Genomic DNA, 21,531 nt, shown 5'->3' with positions numbered 1-21,531 from the left:
GCCCTAAACATGACTTTTCCCACAAATTACTTACCAACACAAGACATTCTGTCCAAACTAAGAGCAAAGCCGCTTTGGCAGGAACAGAAGAAACTTCCTTGTGTGTTGTGGCAGAAGTGTTGACAAAGATGGGAAGTTCCTGGTCGGCGACATTCATTGATGTCTTGAAAGGAACCAAAAGATTACAATAGTGTTATCTTAATGAGCACATGAATAAAAAACCCAGAACAGACTGTCTATGTTCTTGTGGGATATATGAAGAAATCCCGGCAACCGAATCTTTCTTCAATCGTGTTCTTTTATAAATAAGAAAAATAAAAGACCACGATTGAAGCAAGATTCGGTTGCCGGGATTTCTTCATATATTCCACGTGGAGTTTGCTCCTTCCCGCTGCAACCTGTAGTTCGATTGAGTGCCGACTGGATTTACTACGTACTTGTAGGAACTGGAGGAATTGTCTAAACCAGGCATCCTCAAACTGCGGCCCTCCAGCTGTTGCAAAACTACAACTACCAGCATGCCCGAACAGCCTACAGGTATCAGCCTACAGCAAGGCATTGTGGGAGTTGTAGTTTTACAACAGCTGGAGGGCTGCAGTTTGAGGATGCCTGCTCTAAACCCTTGTTCTAGGAGGGTGTATGTAAATGATAGAAGAGGGGCTCATCCTCATGGCCCCTTCTTTGGAAGACTTAGACGAGACAGGTGCTACTTTGTTTGTTTGAGTAGGTGCCAGGTAAAGCTATGTTCACATCTGCGTTTTTGCTGGATCTGTCAGGGGATCAGCAAAAACGCATCCGGTCAATAATACAACCATCTGCATCCGTTCAGAATGGATCCAGTTGTATTATCCCCAAAATGAGCAAGACGGATCCGGAACTTAAACCACTGTAAGTCAATGGGTGCCAGATCTGGTTTTTTTTTGTGTCAGAAAAAATGGATCTGGCACCACTGACTTAGGCCGAATGCACACAGCCGTGTTCCGTGGCCGAGAGCGGTCCGTGGTATGCCGGGCTGGATTCCTGTTCAGAGCAGGAGCGCACGGCGTCATTGGTTGCTATGACGCCGTGCGCTTTATGCCGCTGCTGCACTACAGTCATACACTCGTATGATCTATACTAGTGTATTACTGTACAGCGGCGGCATGAAGCGAACGGCGTCATAGCAGCCAATGACGCCATGCGCTCCTGCTCTGAACAGGAATCCAGCCCGGCATACCACGGACCGCTCTCAGCCGCGGAACACGGCCATGTGCATTCGGCTTTAGGCCTCATGCACACGACCGTTGCGGACACGAATAGGCATTTATATTGCCGGCGCCCGTTCCATTCCGCAAATTGCGTAAGGCAACATGGGTGCCTTCGGTTTTTTTGCGGATCCGAGGATTGCGGACCACAAAAAACGTCACGGTCGTGTGCATGAGGCCTTACATTGTGTTTCATGCCGGATCTATCTTGATCAGCGTTGCAGTGTGTTTGTGTCTGGCATGGGAGCGCAACAAAACGGAACGGAATGCTTTCTGCTGCTCTCTGTTCTGGTTTGTTTGTTTTTTTCCCTATTGACAAAAAATGGGAACAAAACTGAAGTGTTTTCCTCCGGTTTTGAGATCCTCTGATGGATCTCAAAAACAGAAAGGAAGACGCAGATGTGAAAGTAGCCCATCAGTAATACAGTTCTTAGATCTATTGTGATCAGCTGATCATTGAGGTCGTCTTCCTTTTACAAAGGGATTGTCTTAATCCCATGAGTAATGTAAAAAATGAAAATCAGTCATCAGATAGTACATGATAATCTCTTTCTAACAAAGCTAGAACCAGCCCTGTACCTCACATGGGTCCAGAGATCTCCCCATTCATTGCTCTGCTAGATTTATATCAAGCGGGAAGCTCAGGGGATGTGCACTTTCTCAGGGCGAGTGTTCCTTCTGCTGTAGCTGGTGGCTGTTGAAGGATGGAACTGAGCATGTGCGTCCACCTCAGAGAGCTGGACAGAGAATTTGGGTAAAAGGGCAAACAGCAGGTGGCGCTATACAGATACATTTTATTGAATTGCTCAGTGGCTATACTAAATTTTAAATGATATGAAAATACAAAAGTATTCAGACCCAGGTTTGAAAAATATTTTTTCAAATATTTTTCATGGGACAAAACCCATTTAACCCTTTCAGCGCCAAGGACCAATGTAATACATCGTGACTTGTCGCATCCCAGGTACAGTTTGCTATCAAATTAAAGGGGTTGTCTGGGACTTAAATATTGATGACCTACCCTAATTGATTTTTTTTCAGTTTTAAGGTTTAGGTTTTATTTGTGTTTGCTATAAGTGTGGAAATCTCCAGGCAGCAGAGCAGTTAAATATATAATATGGAAACCCATAAACCGATCTTTACACTTTAGCTAAACCTAATTTAAAGATATGATAATAATTATATGAAACTTTTTGGTTTTATGTTTTTCTTCATGGAACGGAGAGGTTTTGGAACTGATTTACTGAGTTACCCAAGTTGGAATACGACTTATTACTCAGCAAGAACAGCATGAACATGTACCTATAATGCGGGTAATAGCAGAGCTACAGTATAGGACACATTACAGCCGGCTAGGAATCTGTCAATGTCTGCAGCGTGGACTTATTTAGTTTTTATGGGATAGTCGAAGAAACTGGAGTTAGGCCTCATGCACATGACCGTTGTTCGGGTCCACACCCGAGCCGCAGTTTTTGCAGCTCGGGTGCGGACCCATTCACTTTAATGGGGCCGCAAAAGATGCGGACAGCACTCTGTGTGATGTCCGCATTCATTGCTTCGTTCTGAGGCCCCGCAAAAAAAATATAGCATGTCCTATTTTTGTCCGTTTTGCGGACAAAAATAGGCATGTCTACAATGGGACGCCCGTTACGCAAATTGCAGAAGGAACACGGGCGGGCTTCCGTTTTTTACGGATCCGCGGTTTGTGGACCGCAAAAAACAGCGCGGTCGTGTGCATTAAGGCCTTAAAAAGTGACTTTTTAGTTGGAACTTCCATCTTGACACCACCCTCGCCAGTTTCCAAAAAAGGAAGTGTGACAAGGGTGGGGTATGGGCGGGGACATCAGTCCTGACATATTTATCAGAAACTGGCTTAAATAATTACTGAAATCAACGGTAGCTCCGAGTTGCCATAGATTACAGTCTGGAGCAGGGACTCCAGGAGGACGCATTTAATTTATGACGAGGTCTGCACCCTGAATGGGGTAATTTATCAAACTTGAGTAAAGTAGAACTGGCTTATTTGCCCATAGCAACCAATCAGATTCCACCTTTCATTTTCCAAAGGAGCTGTGAAAAATGAAAGGTGGAATCTGATTGGTTGCTATGGGCAACTAAGCCACTTCTACTTTACAGTAGTTTGATAAGTGCCTCCTCCAGCGGCACAGGCCCTATGAAGACCAGCTCAGCACACACCTGTCCGGATAAATCAAGGCCTTTGTGTATCAGAAAGGCTTAGTTCAGGAACCTCTGTCGGAACTCCCATTATATTTACCGGGGAAAAACTGCTCAGTGTTCTGTGTTATTCTTTCCGTTGGAAACCCAACAGACCCATTATCTGCCGGGTGTTGCTGGTGTCCATTATAGAAAGGATCCAGCACTCCATTATTTTAGTTTTTTTTTGCTCTAGTGAGGTACAAAAATGGCAGAGCATAATTAAACCTATAGGATTTTTCCATTTATATGTGCTCTTGTCTTATGCACTAAGACGCCAGTTTCACTTAAGCCTCATTCACACGTGGCCCCAAGTGCAGGCAGGTCCAAATAGACAGAAGGCAGGGCAACATAATTAGGCAGTGCCAACAATACCATAGTGCAGAGCAATATACCACCCCAGCTAAACCGAGTACCGCAGTGCAGCACAAAATACTGCCACCTGCCCCACAGTATTCAACTGTATCACTGTCCTGTGGATGTCAATATAGTTGAATTCAGGACGGCACCTGCGGCTACTGGCCTACTTGCGTAGCAGAGAATCACATCTATATGTACTTGGCTGGCGGCCATGAGAAGTGCCTGGGTGGCTCGCCACCGGGAAATTTCCCCGTAGGATCTATGGCCAATCCGCCCCTGCTTGCAAATACATGTCACCGATCCTGTAACGGCTAAGGCTACTTTCACACTGGCGTTTTTGGGCTTTCACAAGCGGTCCAAAACGGATCAATTTTGCCCTAATGCATTCTGAATGGAAAAGGATCTGAATGGAAAATGCCTCAGTTTGCCTCCGATCAGTCTCCATTTCGCTCTGGAGGCGGACACCAAAACGTTGCCTACAGCTTTTTGCTGTCCGCTTGACTAGACTGAGCCAAACTGAGTAGTTCTGACACACAATGTAAATAAATGGGGATGGATCCGTTTTTTCGGACACAATCTGGCACAATAGAAAACGGATCCGTCTCCTATTAACTTTCAATGGAGTCCATGACTGATCCGTCTTGGCTATGTTACAGATAATACAAACGGATCCATTCATGACGGATGCAGACGGTTGTATTATTGTAACTAATCCGTTTTTGCAGATCCACGACGGATCCGCCCAAAACACGAGTGTGAAAGTAGCCTAAGCTGACCTCCAGTCATGCAGTGGGAGAATTAACTTTACCAACATCAATTACTGTTCAGTGTCTGATATTAGCCTTAGGCTCCATTCACACATCCGCAATTCCATTCTGCATTTTATGCGGAACGGAATTGCGGACCCATACATTTCTATCGGGCCGCACGACGTGCGACCCTGAATCGGAATTGCAGACCCGCACTTACGGTTCCGCAATTCCGATCCTGAAAAAAATAGAACATGTCCTATTCTTGTCCGCAACAGCGGACAAGAATAGGCATATTCTCTTAGTGCGGTCCGCAAAATGCGGAACGCACATTGCCGCTGTCTGTGTTTTGCGGATCCGTGGATCCGTGGATCCGCAAAACACACACGGATGTGTGAATGGACCCTTAATATGAAGAAAATCACTAAAATGTATTATAGGGAGACGCTGAAACATCAAGGAATGTTGCCTAATGTCAGTACAAGGAATATATATATATAATCTATGATATTACCTGCACAGGTGTGTCCATTGCTCAGTAGGGTGAACCCAGCTCCACACAAACACCTGTAACTCCCGTGAACATTTTTACATCTGTGCTGACAAATAGATCTATGAACCGAACACTCATCAATATCTGGAAGCACGGAAGAACAGGCGACTATCAGGCGACTGCTGAGACTACATACATGATTCAGCGTTATTACAGCACATTGCAAACACACATTTGGGTTAGAACTAGGGATGAGCGAATCGACTTCGGATGAAACATCCGAAGTCGATTCGCATAAAACTTTGTTCTAATAGTGTACGGAGCAGGAGCTCCATACAGTATTAGAATGTATTGGCTCAGATGAGCCGAAGTTATTGCTTTGGAAAGTCTCGCGAGACATCGCACAATAACTTCATAAATGAATTTGTACTGTAAAAAACATTTCCCGAACTCGGGTTCGGTTCCAACAGTTTTTTTACTTTGCGAAGCAAAACCTTCAGCTCATAGGAGCCAATACATTCTAATACTCTACAGAGCTCCTGCTCTGTACGGTACTAAAACAAATTTTTATGCGAATCGACTTCGGATGTTTCATCCGAAGTCGATTCGCTCATCCCTAGTTAGAACGTCAGACAAAGAATTAGAAGTATGTGTTACTGCAAAATAGTAATGGTAATGCCATAGTAATAGAGAAAAACTACTGATTTATAATCTATGGTATCCCCAAGGTCCAGTAGGGTGCATTCATATCCCTGGTGTCTAGTGGATAAATAATACTGTATTATTATGATATTAATGATTATGGTAATGACAATAAGAAGAATAGTAAAAGAAATAATAGTCTCTACTGTTGTCCCTGGTATCTAGTAAGTTAATAATGGTACCCCTGGTGGCTAATGGATCAGTGTTGTAAACTGAAGCTCCACAGCAGGACCTGACATTCCCAGCATAGTGACGCCATCACACTGGGAGCACAGGTCCTGCTGCATCCGGCGAAGAGCAAGTGTCCCCGCACATGCAGGTGATTGAGGTGAGATTTTTTTTAATTCTATTTTAACCCCTGAAAGGCCATTTTTTTCCCTAGCGTATTCATTTTTAACGGTTGCACTGATTTCAATGGGGTCCATTTAGCCCTAAAATGGCCAAAAATAGGACATGTCCTATATTTTGACACCAGCTATTCACTGGTCCTTAAAGCCTATGTTCACTTTGTGGGCAATTTTTTTATTTATTATTGCATTGTACTCATGTTGAGATAAAATCATTTATCATTTCTTTATTAAAATATTTAAGCCCTTTTCTCTGTACAGCCTTGAGATTCTCGAATAGCAGGATCTGTATTTGGCTTAAAGGGTTTCTGTCACCAAAATTACCCAAATTAAACTGGCTGACATTAGCGATGTGCTAATGTCAGCAAAATCTAACTAGCCTATTCCTAGTTTTATCCATGCCACCGTTATTCCATAAATGTAACTTTTATAATATGCAAATTTGTCTCTAGGAGCAGGGGAGGGGCTTTGCTCCTGCTCCTAGAGGCTCCGTTCTCCCACCTTTGTCACCTGCCTCCAAGTCTTGATTGACAGGGCCAGGCAGCATTCGCATCCTCCTGCTGGCCCTGAGTGCATGGTAAATCTCGCGCCTGCGCCGTTCAGTATTCAGCGCAGGCGCAGTAAGGAAGTCGGCAGCCAGTGAGTATCCTTTCTTCACTATGCCTGCGTGAATACTAAAGGTATGGCGCAGGCGTGAGATTTAACATGCACTCAGGGCCAGCAGGAGGATTCGAATGCTGCCTGGCCCTGTCAATCAAGACTTGGAGGGAGGTGACAGAGGTGGAAGAACTGAGCCCCTAGGAGCAGGATCTTTTTCATTCCACAAAAAGATAGAACATGTCCTATCTTTTTGCGGAACGGCCGGATCGCGGTCCCATTAAAATGAATAGGACGGTGTTCGTGCATGACCACGGGGCGCACACGTTCATGTGCAGGAGGCCTAAAAGTAGGATGCACACAGCTAGACAAACAGTTAACCCTTTGTAACAAAACGGCTCGATATTTTTTAATAAAGACCAATTGAATAAATGATTTTTAGCCCAAACTGAGTAAAATGCAAGATGGTGTACATAGCCTTTAAAAAAGTGGTCATGTGAATAGCCTTGTAGACTTTAATTGGTTGTAAAAATTAGCCATGTGATGGCCGTTACTTAGATTGTCACTTTCACAGAATTTCTTACCTATACAAGTGCTCCTATCAGCAGCCAGCTTTAGCCCGGGACTGCAGTCACACATGTACCCGCCTTCAGTATTGAGACATGTCCCTTTACAGGAAGACGCTGCACATTCGTCAATGTCTGGATGAAACATGATTGAACAATAAAACAGGTGCCCACAAGCTTCATACACCATGTATAGAGAGGGACTCTGGGTTACCTGCGCAGGTCACTCCATTAGCTGTCTCTGTCATTCTGAATCCAATAGGACAAACCCTGGAGATGTGTTCACAGCCGCCATCGTTACAACTTAACTCACAGCCGTATTCTCCGCATGGGGCAGAAGCTGTAATGAAAAGGAATAAGAAGCAAGATCTGATCACTGAGGAAGATGCAGGGAGTAGGGACACAAGGTGAATATCTTGCAGGGACCAGTATGGTTAGATGGGCAAATGGGAACAGCAACATGGCGCCGCCGTGCTGCAGTTGGGATGCACAGTGTGGCCATATACGCTGCAGAAGAGTTTTAATTAATTAGAACATAATTGTTTGCTCAGTATTCATTATTAATGGCAACCCACACAACTGCCTGGCTTTTGGGAATTCACACTGAATACACAATTTGGTTCTAATTAGCTAATATTAGAGATGAGTGAATCAGTTCTAAACTAATCAAATTCAATATGACTTTTCAAAAATTTAGGACCAAATCAGAATTTTGGGCATTTATATGCGGGTAATTTCTCAAAATGGCTTGAGCCATTTTTCACACCTGAAGACTGGAGAGATAAAGAAGAAGGATCAGGTGACCCCAGGCGTTGTGTGTGTATATGTGTACACACACCTGCAGGCATTTGCTGCCAAAAAGTGAACATTTTTCTGCCCATTTTTAAAAAAGGAACTACAGAGCAGCTTGTTCTTAAAGAGGCTGTTTCAGCTATATACAGTTGCAAGAAAAAGTATGTGAACCCTTTGGAATGATATGGATTTCTGCACAAATTGGTCATAAAATGTGATCTGATCTTCATCTAAGTCACCACAATAGACAATCACAGTCGGCTTAAACTAATCACACACAAAGAATTAAATGTTACCATGTTTTTATTGAACACACCATGTAAACATTCACAGTGCAGGTGGAAAAAGTATGTGAACCCCTAGACTAATTACATCTCCAGGAGCTAATTGGAGTGAGGTGTCAGCCAACTGGAGTCCAATCAATGAGATGAGATTGGAGGTGTTGGTTACAGCTGCCCTGCCCTATAAAAAACATACACCAGTACTGGGTTTGCTTTTCACAAGAAGCATTACCTGATGTGAATGATGCCTCGCACAAGAGAGCTCTCAGAAGACCTACGATTAAGAATTGTTGACTTGCATAAAGCTGGAAAGGGTTATAAAAGTTTCTCCAAAAGCCTTGCTGTTTATCAGTCCACGGTAAGACAAATTGTCTATAAATAGAGAAAGTTCAGCACTGCTGCTACTCTCCCTAGGAGTGGCCGTTCTGTAAAGATGACTGAAAGAGCACAGCGCAGACTGCTCAATGAGGTGAAGAAGAATCCTAGAGTGTCAGCTAAAGACTTACAAAAGTCTCTGGTATATGCTAACATCCCTGTTAGCGAATCTACGATACGTAAAACACTAAACAAGAATGGATTTCATGGGAGGATACCACAGAGGAAGCCACTGCTGTCCAAAATAAACATTGCTGCACGTTTACAGTTTGCACAAGAGCACCTGGATGTTCCACAGCAGTACTGGCAAAATATTCTGTGGACAGATGAAACCAAAGTTGAGTTGTTTGGAAGAAACACACAACACTATGTGTGGAGAAAAAGAGGCACAGCACAGCAACATCAAAACCTCATCCCAACTGTGAAGTATGGTGGTGGGGGCATCATGGTTTCGGGCTGCTTTGCTGCGTCAGGGCCTGGACAGATTGCTATCATCGAAGGAAAAATGAATTCCCAAGTTTATCAAGACATTTTGCAGAATTTAAGGCCATCTGTCCACCAGCTGAAGCTCAACAGAAGATGGGTGTTGCAACAGGACAACGACCCAAAGCATAGAAGTAAATCAACAACAGAATGGCTTAAACCGAAGAAAATACGCCTTCTGGAGTGGCCAAGTCAGAGTCCTGGCCCCAACCCGATTGAGATGCTGTGGCATGACCTCAAGAAAGCGATTCACACCAGATATCCCAAGAATATTGCTGAACTGAAACAGTTGTGTAAAGAGGAATGGTCAAGAATTACTCCTGACCGTTGTGCACGTCTGATCTGCAACTACAGGAAACGTTTGGTTGAAGTTATTGCTGCCAAAGGAGGTTCAACCAGTTATTAAATCCAAGGGTTCACATACTTTTTCCACCTGCACTGTGAATGTTTACATGGTGTGTTCAATAAAAACATGGTAACATTTAATTCTTTGTGTGTTATTAGTTTAAGCAGAGTGTGATTGTCTATTGTGGTGACTTAGATGAAGATCAGATCACATTTTATGACCAATTTGTGCAGAAATCTATATCATTCCAAAGGGTTCACGTACTTTCTCTTGCAACTGTATATACACTACTTACAAAAAGTTAATGATGTTTGGCTTGTGGGAGAAATTTCAGGATGAACCTAAAATGCACTCTAACCTTTACAGGTGAACTAAATGTGACCTTCTCTAAACCTTTGAATGCACATGTCCAGCTGTTCAGTATTTCAGTACTTGTTGCACAACTTGCTGTTCTCTAACAAGGAGCTTAATCGCAAAATTCACAACAGGTGTTTCATCCATGAATCGCCCAATAAATTTCCTGGTTCAAGAAGAATTGACATTTAAACAGTCCTCCTCATCATGGTGTTCACATATTGACATCATGAGACCAAGACGACACCTAACAATTGATGAACATTACCTCGCCACTGCGAAGCTTCAAGCAGGATGTTCTTAGATGGAAGTGGCCACTGAGCGTAGAATGTCAGAGAGTGTCATCAGCAGGTTGTATCAGAGATACAGAGAGACTGGAAGAGTCACAGAAAGGCATAGAAGTGGACGTCCTTTGGCCACATCCCACACGGATGATGAATGCTACACAACTCCAGGAACATTTAAGGGAGGTGAGAGGCACCAAAGTGTCACGTCAGACCATTCGAAACCATTTACATCAGCACGGTCTGTGTGCTAGACGACCTGCAAGGGTACCTGACCACACCACCAGGTACAGGCGTCATCGTCTTGTATGGGTTAGGGAGAATCTACACTGGACAAGGGACCAGTGGGCCTCAGTGCTGTTCACTGATGAAAGTCGATTCACGCTGAGCAGAAATGATGGACGCCAACAATGTTGGAGACATCAAGGAGAGCGCTATGCATCAGCCACTGTTGTCACCAGACGAGCCTTTGGTGGTGGTGGTGTTACAGTGTGGGCAGGTGTGTCTAGTCAATACAGAACCGCCCTACACTTTGTGAATGGTACAGTGACAAGACCATACGACTGGAATAACATCATTAATCCAGTCATTGTGCCTCTGCATGGACAACACAGGCCTAATTTCATCTTCATGGACGACAATGCACCAGCTCATCCAAGGTCGCAACATTAGGGAACGGCTGCTGGTGACTGGGGGACCTTAAATGGAGTGGCCTGCACTTTCTCCAGACCAGAATCCCATTGAAAACCTATAGGATCAGCTGAGTCGCCATGTAGAGGCTCGTAACTCTGCACCCCAGAACCTCAATGACCTGAGGGCCACCTTTCAAGAGTGGGATGCCATGCCTCAGCAGACAAAAAGTTGACTTGTGAACAGCAGGAGACGTCGTTGTCAAATTGTAATTGATTCTCAAGGCCACATGACAAGTTATTGAGACACTGACATTTTTGTGGGGGTATACCCACCACAATAAATAGTTTGAGATGAGGAAATCACCATTGCTGCTTCTACTTAAATGCCCGACTTTCATGATATAATATCACTGTAGTGTGAACTTTTTACCTTTTCTATTATTTTCACCTGAAAGCCAAATATCCTTAACTTGTTGTGAGTAGTGTATTTTGCAAATACTATAACATAATTGAAACAATATTATTGGTATATAGTAACAGGCGTTTGTATTACTATGTAACTATATGTTAAGCTTTTGATTATGTGAATGTAAATCTAAAGCTAGTGTGCACTGACCCCTTGTGGTCAGAATTTGTATTTCTTTCTAGATCAGCATGGAAGACCTGTTGCAGCAACGGAGCCAGCCAGATTGGTATATGGCCTGTGCTGTCCTTACTGAGGGGGATAATACTGGTTTTGATGGTTTGGTCACCCAGAGTTTGTACCTATGATCCCACACTTGAGTCTGAACCCATGGAAGGGCAGCGACACAGGGTGGAGCTTTGTTCCATAGTATATTGATGGGGTATTTTTAGACACTTTAAACCATGTCCTTTGAGCGCTCTATAATATGTAATTTCGAGATGATATGGTATGCTATATGAAGAGGGCTTCATTTGATTGTACTGAAGGTGCTCTAAACTGAGGCCAGCCCTGGGAAAATATTCACTAAGGCCTTGTTCACATCCCCATGTCCCTTTGACATCCATGAAAAAATCAGTCCATCCATAAAGATGACCGTGAAGGATCTGTGCTTGGTTCGTGTGTCCATTTTTTGCACGCCGTATGTCATCCGTATTTCATGGACACTAATTTCAGAAGCATATCCTACCAATGGTCAGTGCAAAACAGACCAAACGCAGATGCTATTCATGTTGTCTCTTTGATTTTCATGGATCCATAGACTTCAGTGTTTGGTCCACATCACGGACCAAAGTAGTGCATATCTCCGTGATTTTTTTTCACTGACCCGTGGTCAGTAAAAAAATACTGACATGTGAAAAAAGTATTAAACTCAATGAATACGTATACTGTCCGTAGAACTGACGGAAATGTGAACAAGGCCTAAAAGTAGGGAATTTCTCTCTAGATGCCGCATTCTGATAGAATATGACATAGCTGTTGGTCTATGCCTTAGACCAGGGATGCACAATCTGGATCCAGAAATGCATGTCTATGTGTGTGCCTACTTTCCAAGTCAGAGTTTAAGAGCAGGGGCAGTAATTGCTAATGGTGTACTGTGTGGTCATTTTGAGTCCTCCATATATCTGGAGAATGGGACCCCCTGACCTATTCTTGGCACTACAGGAAGGAGCATGAGTTTAAAGGGAACCTGTCACCAGGATTTTGGGTATAAGGCAGAGGACATGGGTTGCTAGATGGCCGCTAGCACATCCGCAATACCCAGTCCCCATAGCTCTGTGTGCTTTTATTGTGTAAAAAAATCTGATTTGATACATATGCGAATTAACATAAAAGAGTCATATCTTACTTGTGTGACCAGAGAAGAGTCATATTTTCAAGCTCTGACTCATCTCTGTTTTTTGTAGGTTATGTAGGTTAGGTTTTTTACACAATAAAAGCATAGAGAGCTATAGGGACTGGATATTGCAGATGTGCTAGCGGCCATCTAGCAACCCATGTCCTCAGCTCTATACACAAAATCCCGGTGACAGGTTCCCTTTAAGGGAGCTTTCTATGCATGCAGCTCTAACTATTGCAAATGGGGGTTGTGAAACATTAGCCCACTTTCATAAGGCTATGGCTACAAAGCAACACTGGTCGAACAACAGCTGTCGCGGCCAGGATCGCTGAGTAGCAGTGATCCCATAGATCATAGTGTTGGATTCCTTGCGACTGCAGCGGCAACCCCATTAATTTCTATGGGATCACCCCTACTCAGATGCTGGCTGCAACAGCTGTCACCATGTAGCCCTAGCCTTAAGGTTTCCTCCTTTCTGAAGTGCTGATTGGAGGTTAGGCAGTTTTTGTGCTACAGGGTTGAGTTTTAGTCTCTATGCAGACTGTCACTGTCTGTTTTACACTGAGTCCTTTCAGATGACGGCTTGCTCTGTAGCCCTTATGTCTGAAATACTGACAGGTCATAAACACTCATTAAAGCTAACTTCTTATCAACCTGATACGAATATGGCTTAAAAGAGTGTTTGTGAGCTGTCAGGAATTCAGAGATACACATGAAACGTCAGGGCTTCTATCTGACAGGGCTCACTGTGAACAGAGAGCCTGCTACTCTGCAAATACACAGAGACTGACATCTGTATAGAGAAAAGGGTTGAACGTTTTTAATAAACACCATTTAAAAAAATTAGTTGCAGTCCAAAATTAGTAGAATGATATCGACTTTAAAGGCTGTGTACACCTTTGTACTGTCACGCTCTAGTGTGGGAGGGAAACCCCCACACCGAACATAGGAGGCAAAGGGGAAAGGAAATAAGGCCTGAAAACTAGGGAAGGAAGATAGACAAATCATAGTGAAAACCCTAATCAAAGGCCGGACTAACTACCAGTATGAACAGACCCCCGAGGGAGGTGAGTTCATACACAGGAATACCTAAAGTTCTATCTATCCCTAAAGGACCCTGGTACTAATGACAGGTATTAGACATCCTGTTCCTCCAAAAGGAAGGATGAACATGAGTCTCCCTAAGGCCTAATACAAAACAACAGGGAAATGCACCACACAAAAGCCAAAATACAAAGGGGTATGGTAACACTTAACTTCCAAGAAGCTATGAAAGCACCAGGAACTCAGCCGAGATCCAATCACCAGCTATCCACAGGTCCAAATGAAGCTATAAACTGCACAGCATTTTGGGAGAAACAACTATAAATAGGGAAAGTTAAATGACCACAATAGCAACACCTGGAGGTTAAGGATGTGGCCAGTACCAGAAACAACACAGACGCCTATTGATTCACAAGGTAAACATGTCAAATCAAACCACGTGTTGCCAGTCTCAATGATCTCCTGCCACTCACTGTCACGGGGACATCCGTATGTCTCGGTACATCTGTGACATGTACTCATCTTGAGCTAAAAATAATTTTTTCAATTGGTCTTTATAAAAAATCTGGAGCCCTTTTCTTTGTACAGGGCTTAATTTATCTAGTAGCAAGATCCGAATTTTCACTCTGTTCTGTCAGGCAGCTGAGCTGATGGCTCCTTATGTCTGATTTCTAACCTTATAAATACTTATTATAGTTCATTTTCTATCTTACTGATTACTACCTTTTAGTAATTTACAGATAAGGTTTATTAGATGACCGACACAAAATGAAAGTAAAAAGTATGATTCACACAGCTAGAAAAACAATTAACCTGTTGTGACAGAACAGCTCAATATTTTTAATAAAGACCAATAAAAATAAATAAAAAAAAGAGTAAAATGCAATTCTAAAAATTTTTTTATGATTGCATTTTACTCTTATTTTTATTTATTTTTATTGGTCTTTATTAAAAATATTGAGCTGTTCTGTCACAACAGGTTAATTGCCCCCAAGGGTTTACATAGCTTTTAACTTGTTGGGAACTCCAGTATTCAATTTTCCTGCAGCACAATTTTCCAATCTGGATGCAAATAAAAGCTATGTTCTATAATAGAAAACAAGCTCATTGCTGCTTTGTATCACATCTGACTATAATTAATACATAGAAAGAATCGGGGGGGGGGGGGTAGAGATTACATATGTAGATTGACAGACTTGGGGATAAACACATTTGTCTCGCTGTGAGATAATGACAAAACATTATGTTATTTTTAACGTCTTCCTCTGCATGACAGTGACTGTGATACTAGACTGATGCTGGGCATATGTATGTGTTCACATTCCTTCTCCGCTATCAGCTAAAGCTGAAGAGAATTATCCAGAGCCTGGTCTTTAATGTCTGACATTAGGAGACATCTGCTCTCCACCAGGGAACCAGTGCCCCAGGATACAGATGTTTGCAGAACGTTCTGGTTTCCTCCTTTTATCAGATGTGAAGATACACATTTACACTGCTCTTTAGGACCTGAAAGTTTGTCTTGACATGCAACATCTTGAACAATAAATTGCAGCAAAGACAGTGACTGCTCTCTTAAACTAGATACAATATATAATAATGCTGTCTTGTTCAAGAGCCTCTAAATTATATATATTAAAAAAAGTAACTTTTCAAAAAGTCTTGATTAAAAGTATTCTGTTTTGTGTATACAGCAGACCACGGTGTCTCCATGGTTACAGACTACACACAATCACAGTGTAGTCTGATCCTGTATTCTTGTGTCCTTCCATAGTCCCCCAATCTCTTTTCAGAAAGTCTTGATTAAGAATATCCAATTTTGTGCATACAGCTCCAATGTAGACCAAGGTGTCTCCGTGGTTATAACTACACATAAGCACAGTATAGTCTGATCCTGTAGTATCGTGTCCTTCCATTGTCCCCCAATTATTTCTAATTTACATTTGGTAGGTTATCACAAAGTAGGTGATAGATGGAAGTGTATATGACTACAGGATCACCCTACACTTAAAGGCTATACACACCTTTGGGGGCAATTTTTTTTATTATTATTGCATTCTACGCATTTAGGCTAAAAATCATTTTTGCAGTTGGTCCTTATTAAAACATTTCAGCAGTTTTTGTTACAGGGGTTAAATTTCAGAGTGCAGACTCTCAATTTCCTTGTCACTTTCCAAATTATTTTTACAATTTTAATAAAACAATAGACTTGATAACCATGTGCCCAAGGGCAAAGAGTTTATCTCCAAAATTTGCATAGAGGTTAATGGGTTTTTTTTGGGGGGGGGGGGGGGGGGGGGCGGGGGGGAATCACATTTAACTCCCAGGAAAAATTGAAATTAGACCTTGGAGATATCACTAAATCACAATGGGTGAAGATCTATAGTAGAGCCATTCATTTGGCCAGGATCTATTCTCACAAAACAACTCAGGTCATGATCAATCACAGATTATAGCTTTCAAAAAAGTTCCTCTATGGTATAGGAAAGGGAGAAACAGGTAAATGTCCAAAATGTCTGGGTAAGGAAATTAATTGGGTTCCTTTGATATTGCGCTGCTCAAATTGATAAAACTATAAGGAAGAGGTTATTTTCTTTATTTTATAAAATCTATAAAATTAATATTTAAGTGTATTTATGGTTATGTATACTAATCAGTGGTTTAGAAAGTCCCAAAACTACCTGTTCTTTAGTATTTTGAAGGTGCCAGAACCTATAGAGCCAGAAACTATACACACTTATGGCTTATATCTATCACACCTACGATGTTCACCTTGAACCTAAATATTAGTGGCAGGATTATATCGATCTAAGGCCAAGAAATAAGAATGGACCTGGAATTGGCATTTTTCCACTTGTAGGGGGCTGGACGTTGGAATACATAGGGGTACATTTATCATTCCAGTTTTCTGGTATCAAAAAGCCACATATTTTTGCATAAACCCACACTTGCACAAAAATGCTTGTACAATGTTTGTAAGTCTATTTATGGTTTTACTCAGTGGGGTAGGGAGAGAAGTGCAGCGGAAAACTAGATTTCACTTCTGGCACATGGATCTGCACAGATGTATCACAATTAGGGCTTATGCACACAAACAGTGGATCCGCAATATACGGGCCCCGGCCATTTTTGCACTGCATCACAAATGCGGACCCATTCACTTGAATGAATCAGCAATCCAGAAGTTGTGGTACGGAACGGAGGCACGGAATCCCACGGAAGCACTACAGGCTCTTCTGTGGGGTTTTCTGCCTCCGCACTGCAAAAAATATTAGGCCTTGAGGGCATCACCATTGCTCTTGTTACACCCAAGCTCTACTCATTTCTGTGACAAGGCCCCTCACTTGCTGTTTTGAATGACAGGGCCAGGCAGTGACAAAGCAGCGAGGGAGGGGTTGGCCAGAGAAAGGAGCAGAGCTTGGGTGCAACAAGGCCAATAATGACACCATCATTGCACCAAAGGCATGATTTGCATATTTAGAACTAGTGCCATAACTCGGGAATGGAGCCTTGGATCAACAAAAGAAAAAAAGGGTTTTCAGTGAGGTGAACCACAGCATGTGTCCATTAGTGATGAGCGGCAGGGGCAATATTCGATTTTGCGATATTTCACGAATATATGGGTGAATATTTGTCATATATTTGCGAATTCGCTATCTTCGTACACTAAAATTCGCTTAATGAGCATTCACAAGGGGCGTGGCCTAATTCCGCAACTGTTTTCAAACTACCCTAAGTTTGAGAAGATTGGAAAAGATGGTGGGAAGCAATTTTCGCAACAGTGAGGAAGAACTTATGATCACTGTAAGTAATTTGACATTACAGCAGTGTATATAATTACATTTCACAAGCATGTCAGCACAATCGCTATATATGCAGATAGAGTGTTAAAAAATATTCAGAATTGCGAAAATCGCCAATTATGATGCAAATGTTTTTTCGCAATACATACAACTTCACATTTTCTCAGGTCTAAGTAGATATTACTGATTGGTGCACTAAGTATTGATGCGACATCACAGCACTATGTCTGTAGCATGTGTGTATGGACAGCATAGAAATCTCTCTCACATGCACATTGCACATCCATTTTTCTGCCGCACACTATATACCCCCCTCCCCCCCACACACACAAACACAGTCTATAGATTAGAGTTTGTGTCCTGTTGGTCGGGACTCAGGAGAAGCTTTCTTTGTATTACCGCCAGTATTTGCTGGTTCCTTTAGAGTTACCCAGGGTGCACCACGAGGAGGCGAACCAGCTTTACACCCCATACCGCACCGTCACTTCACTAGACAGGTACATCTCTGCTCAGCTGGCCAATATCCGATTGCTCAGACCCCACACACATACAATCGCAATACAATCCGATCTTATAATGGTAACATCAAATGTAATATTTCCCGTTCAAAGACTTAAATACTTTTTGATGTTTTGTTGAGGACATTATTTTCAATACTTATTATTTAAAAAATTTGGGATTATATTCTTCGTCTTTATCCTGCAGCGCATATTGGAGTGGGGCTATGACCAGACCCGGGCCAACGCAGAGAAGCAGGCCATTGTGAGTGAGATCCGGTCCAAGCTGAAAAGAAAATTTAAAGTCAATCACCCTCCCATGGCCATATTGAAAAAATGGTCCGATTTGAAGCGTCGGAACTCGGATCGGATCAGGGAGATCCGGGACAGAATATGCCCAGGTACAATGCTTAAGTTACTTTTGTATCTCTCTCCAACATTCTGTAATGTATATATACATTTATGAAAATAAGTATTTAATCCCATTACAAATGATTACTTATTAACTGGTGTGACATGTAGCAAATCAGCCGGTTACATCATACATCTCTACCTCGCCATGAGTTAATATACACTCACCTAAAGAATTATTAGGAACACCATACTAATACGGTGTTGGACCCCCTTTTGCCTTCAGAACTGCCTTAATTCTACGTGGCATTGATTCAACAAGGTGCTGATAGCATTCTTTAGAAATGTTGGCCCATATTGATAGGATAGCATCTTGCAGTTGATGGACATTTGAGGGATGCACATCCAGGGCACGAAGCTCCCGTTCCACCACATCCCAAAGATGCTCTATTGGGTTGAGATCTGGTGACTGTGGGGGCCATTTTAGTACAGTGAACTCATTGTCATGTTCAAGAAACCAATTTGAAATGATTAGAGCTTTGTGACATGGTGCATTATCCTGCTGGAAATAGCCATCAGAGGATGGGTACATGATGGTCATGAGGGACGGCCAAATTCGGACTCTACCATTTGAATGTCTCAACAGAAATCGAGACTCATCAGACCAGGCAACATTTTTCCAGTCTTCAACAGTCCAATTTTGGTGAGCTCGTGCAAATTGTAGCCTCTTTTTCCTATTTGTAGTGGAGATGAGTGGTACCCGGTGGGGTCTTCTGCTGTTGAAGCCCACCCGCCTCAAGGTTGTGCGTGTTGTGGCTTCACAAATGCTTTGCTGCATACCTCGGTTGTAACGAGTGGTTATTTCAGTCAACGTTGCTCTTCTATCAGCTTGAATCAGTCGGCCCATTCTTCTCTGACCTCTAGCATCAACAAGGCATTTTCGCCCACAGGACTGCCACATACTGGATGTTTTTCCCTTTTCACACCATTCTTTGTAAACCCTAGAAATGGTTGTGCGTGAAAATCCCAGTAACTGAGCAGATTGTGAAATACTCAGACCGGCCCGTCTGGCACCAACAACCATGCCGCGCTCAAAATTGCTTAAATCACCTTTCTTTCCCATTCTGACATTTAGTTTGGAGTTCAGGACATTGTCTTGACCAGGACCACAACCCTACATGCATTGAAGCAACTGCCATGTGATTGGTTGACTAGATAATCGCATTAATGAGAAATAGAACAGGTGTTCCTCGTGCATTTTACACACAGAAATATATATATATATATATATATATATATATATATATGTGTGTGTATATATATTTATATATATATACATAAACTGCAATCATCATTCTGTATTCCAGTAAAAGGCCCCGTACATCATTACATTAGATACATCACACACCTAACTCCTTAACGCCTGATGACGTACATGTATGTCAGATCTGGACGTGACTTACATCCCAGTGACGTAAATGTACTGCATGGTGATCAGGCGGGTGCAGGAGCTGCGCCCACCCGATCGGGGGCAGGCGTCCGGAAGTCACTGATAGCCGGACTACTGCTGTATGCGCCGGCATCGATGAAATCACCAATGCCGGCACATTAACCCCTGCACGCCGCGGTCAGCGCTGACCGCGGCACGTGTGAGCTTCAAACATGTGCGGGGTGTCCATCGGGTCCCCGCGCTGCTGTGACGGAGACCTGATGGCAGGGAAGGTAGCCTGATGCCTTCCGGGAGGGCCTGTGAGATCCAGCTACTGGTAATACACTTACAGCCAATACATTACAATACAGAAGTATTGTAATGCACTGTAAAGGGGATCAGAACCCCAAAAGTTAAAGTCCCAGAGGGGGACAAAAAATAAACAGAAAAAAAAAAGCTAAAAAAATGTAAGGTTTCTAATTAGAAAAATTAGAAAAATAAAGCGTCCTTTTCCCAAAAGGTAGACATATTATGTATCGCCGCGTCCATATCGAATGGCTTTATAAAAATGTCACATGACCTAACCTCAGGTGAACACCGTAAAAAAATAAAAATAAAAACTGTGCTAAATAAACCATTTTTTTGGCACCAAGTGCAGCACCAAGCGACCCCCAAAATAGTATCAATCTAACCGTCACCTCATCACGCAAAAAATGAGCCCCTACCTAAGACAATCATCCAAAAAAAACCCACAAATATGGCTCTCAGAATATGGAGACACTAAAACATGATTTTTTTTCGATTAAAAAATGCTGTTATTGTGTAATACTAATATCCCAAAAAAAAGTTATTAGGTATCGCCACGTCAGTAATAACCAGCTGTATAAAAATATCACATGACCTAACTCCTCAGATGAACACCGAAAAAAAAAAAAGAAATTATAAACTGTGTCAACAAAGCCATTTTTTGTCACCTTACATCACAAAAGGCGTAATTCCAAGTGATCAAATTTTTGTTAAATTTGGTATTTTTTTAAAAATAAAAATGAAATTTTGAGAATGAATTTTACCACTGTCATGAAATAATATATATGACGAGAAAACAATCTCAGAATGCCCTGGATAAGTAAAAGCGTTTTAAAGTTACTACCACATAAAGTGACACATGTCAGATTTGCTAAAAATGGCCTGGGCAGAAAGGTGAAAAATGGCCGTCATTAAGGGGTGAATTTGCATATGTTATTATGAGTTCCGAGTTGTTTGTCTAAATTCTGAACATTGTGTGATTACAGGGGTTCCACTTCCCTCAGTCCGTCGCAGGTCATCAACCGACAAGATGGAGGTAGTGGTGGTGTCCAGCGAGGAGGAGGAGGGAGACCAAGCCGGACACTCCCAGCACGAGCCTGATGCACCACCAACACCACCTGAAGTGGGTAAGGAGGTGGAGGTGGAAGAGTCTGGTCCCTCCCAGAAGCCAGATTCCCCACACTCGGCTCCTGAAAAGGAGGAGGAGGTTGTCAACAGCCCCCCCCAGGAGGGTAAATATGTTCATACAGCAATATCATTCGGTATTCATGCATCTAAATCTGAATTGCAATTAATTATTTTTTCTATATTCTATCCTAACAGTACTAATTCAATTAAAAAATGGGCTAGCTGCAAGCCCAACACTATGCAGACATGCGGAGGCGGCTGCAGGATATGCAGAGGCAGCTGCGTAAGATGGAGGTGCTGCATGGAAAAAGAATAAAGGGAATGTCAGCACTCCATGAAGTGTTGAAAAAGTTGC

At 42.5% G+C, this 21,531-nt stretch overlaps 1 protein-coding gene across 3 annotated transcripts in view; it reads right to left on the bottom strand.

The window, feature by feature from the left end:
• VWCE (von Willebrand factor C and EGF domains) overlaps positions 1-21,531 on the bottom strand; it is a 91,552-nt gene that overhangs the window by 34,029 nt on the left and 35,992 nt on the right. For all 3 annotated transcript variants that reach the window (XM_044271062.1, XM_044271063.1, XM_044271064.1), the window contains 4 exons: positions 7,487-7,612; positions 7,291-7,407; positions 5,082-5,204; positions 35-163 (listed from right to left, as the gene is read on the bottom strand). In XM_044271062.1, coding sequence (XP_044126997.1) covers positions 35-163; positions 5,082-5,204; positions 7,291-7,407; positions 7,487-7,612 — 495 coding nt within the window. The remainder of the gene's footprint in view (positions 1-34; positions 164-5,081; positions 5,205-7,290; positions 7,408-7,486; positions 7,613-21,531) is intronic.

Source organism: Bufo gargarizans, chromosome 10 (genome assembly GCF_014858855.1).
Source record: "Bufo gargarizans isolate SCDJY-AF-19 chromosome 10, ASM1485885v1, whole genome shotgun sequence".
Classification (NCBI taxonomy): Eukaryota; Metazoa; Chordata; class Amphibia; order Anura; family Bufonidae; genus Bufo; species Bufo gargarizans.
This window is presented reverse-complemented; position numbering and strand designations above follow the sequence as displayed.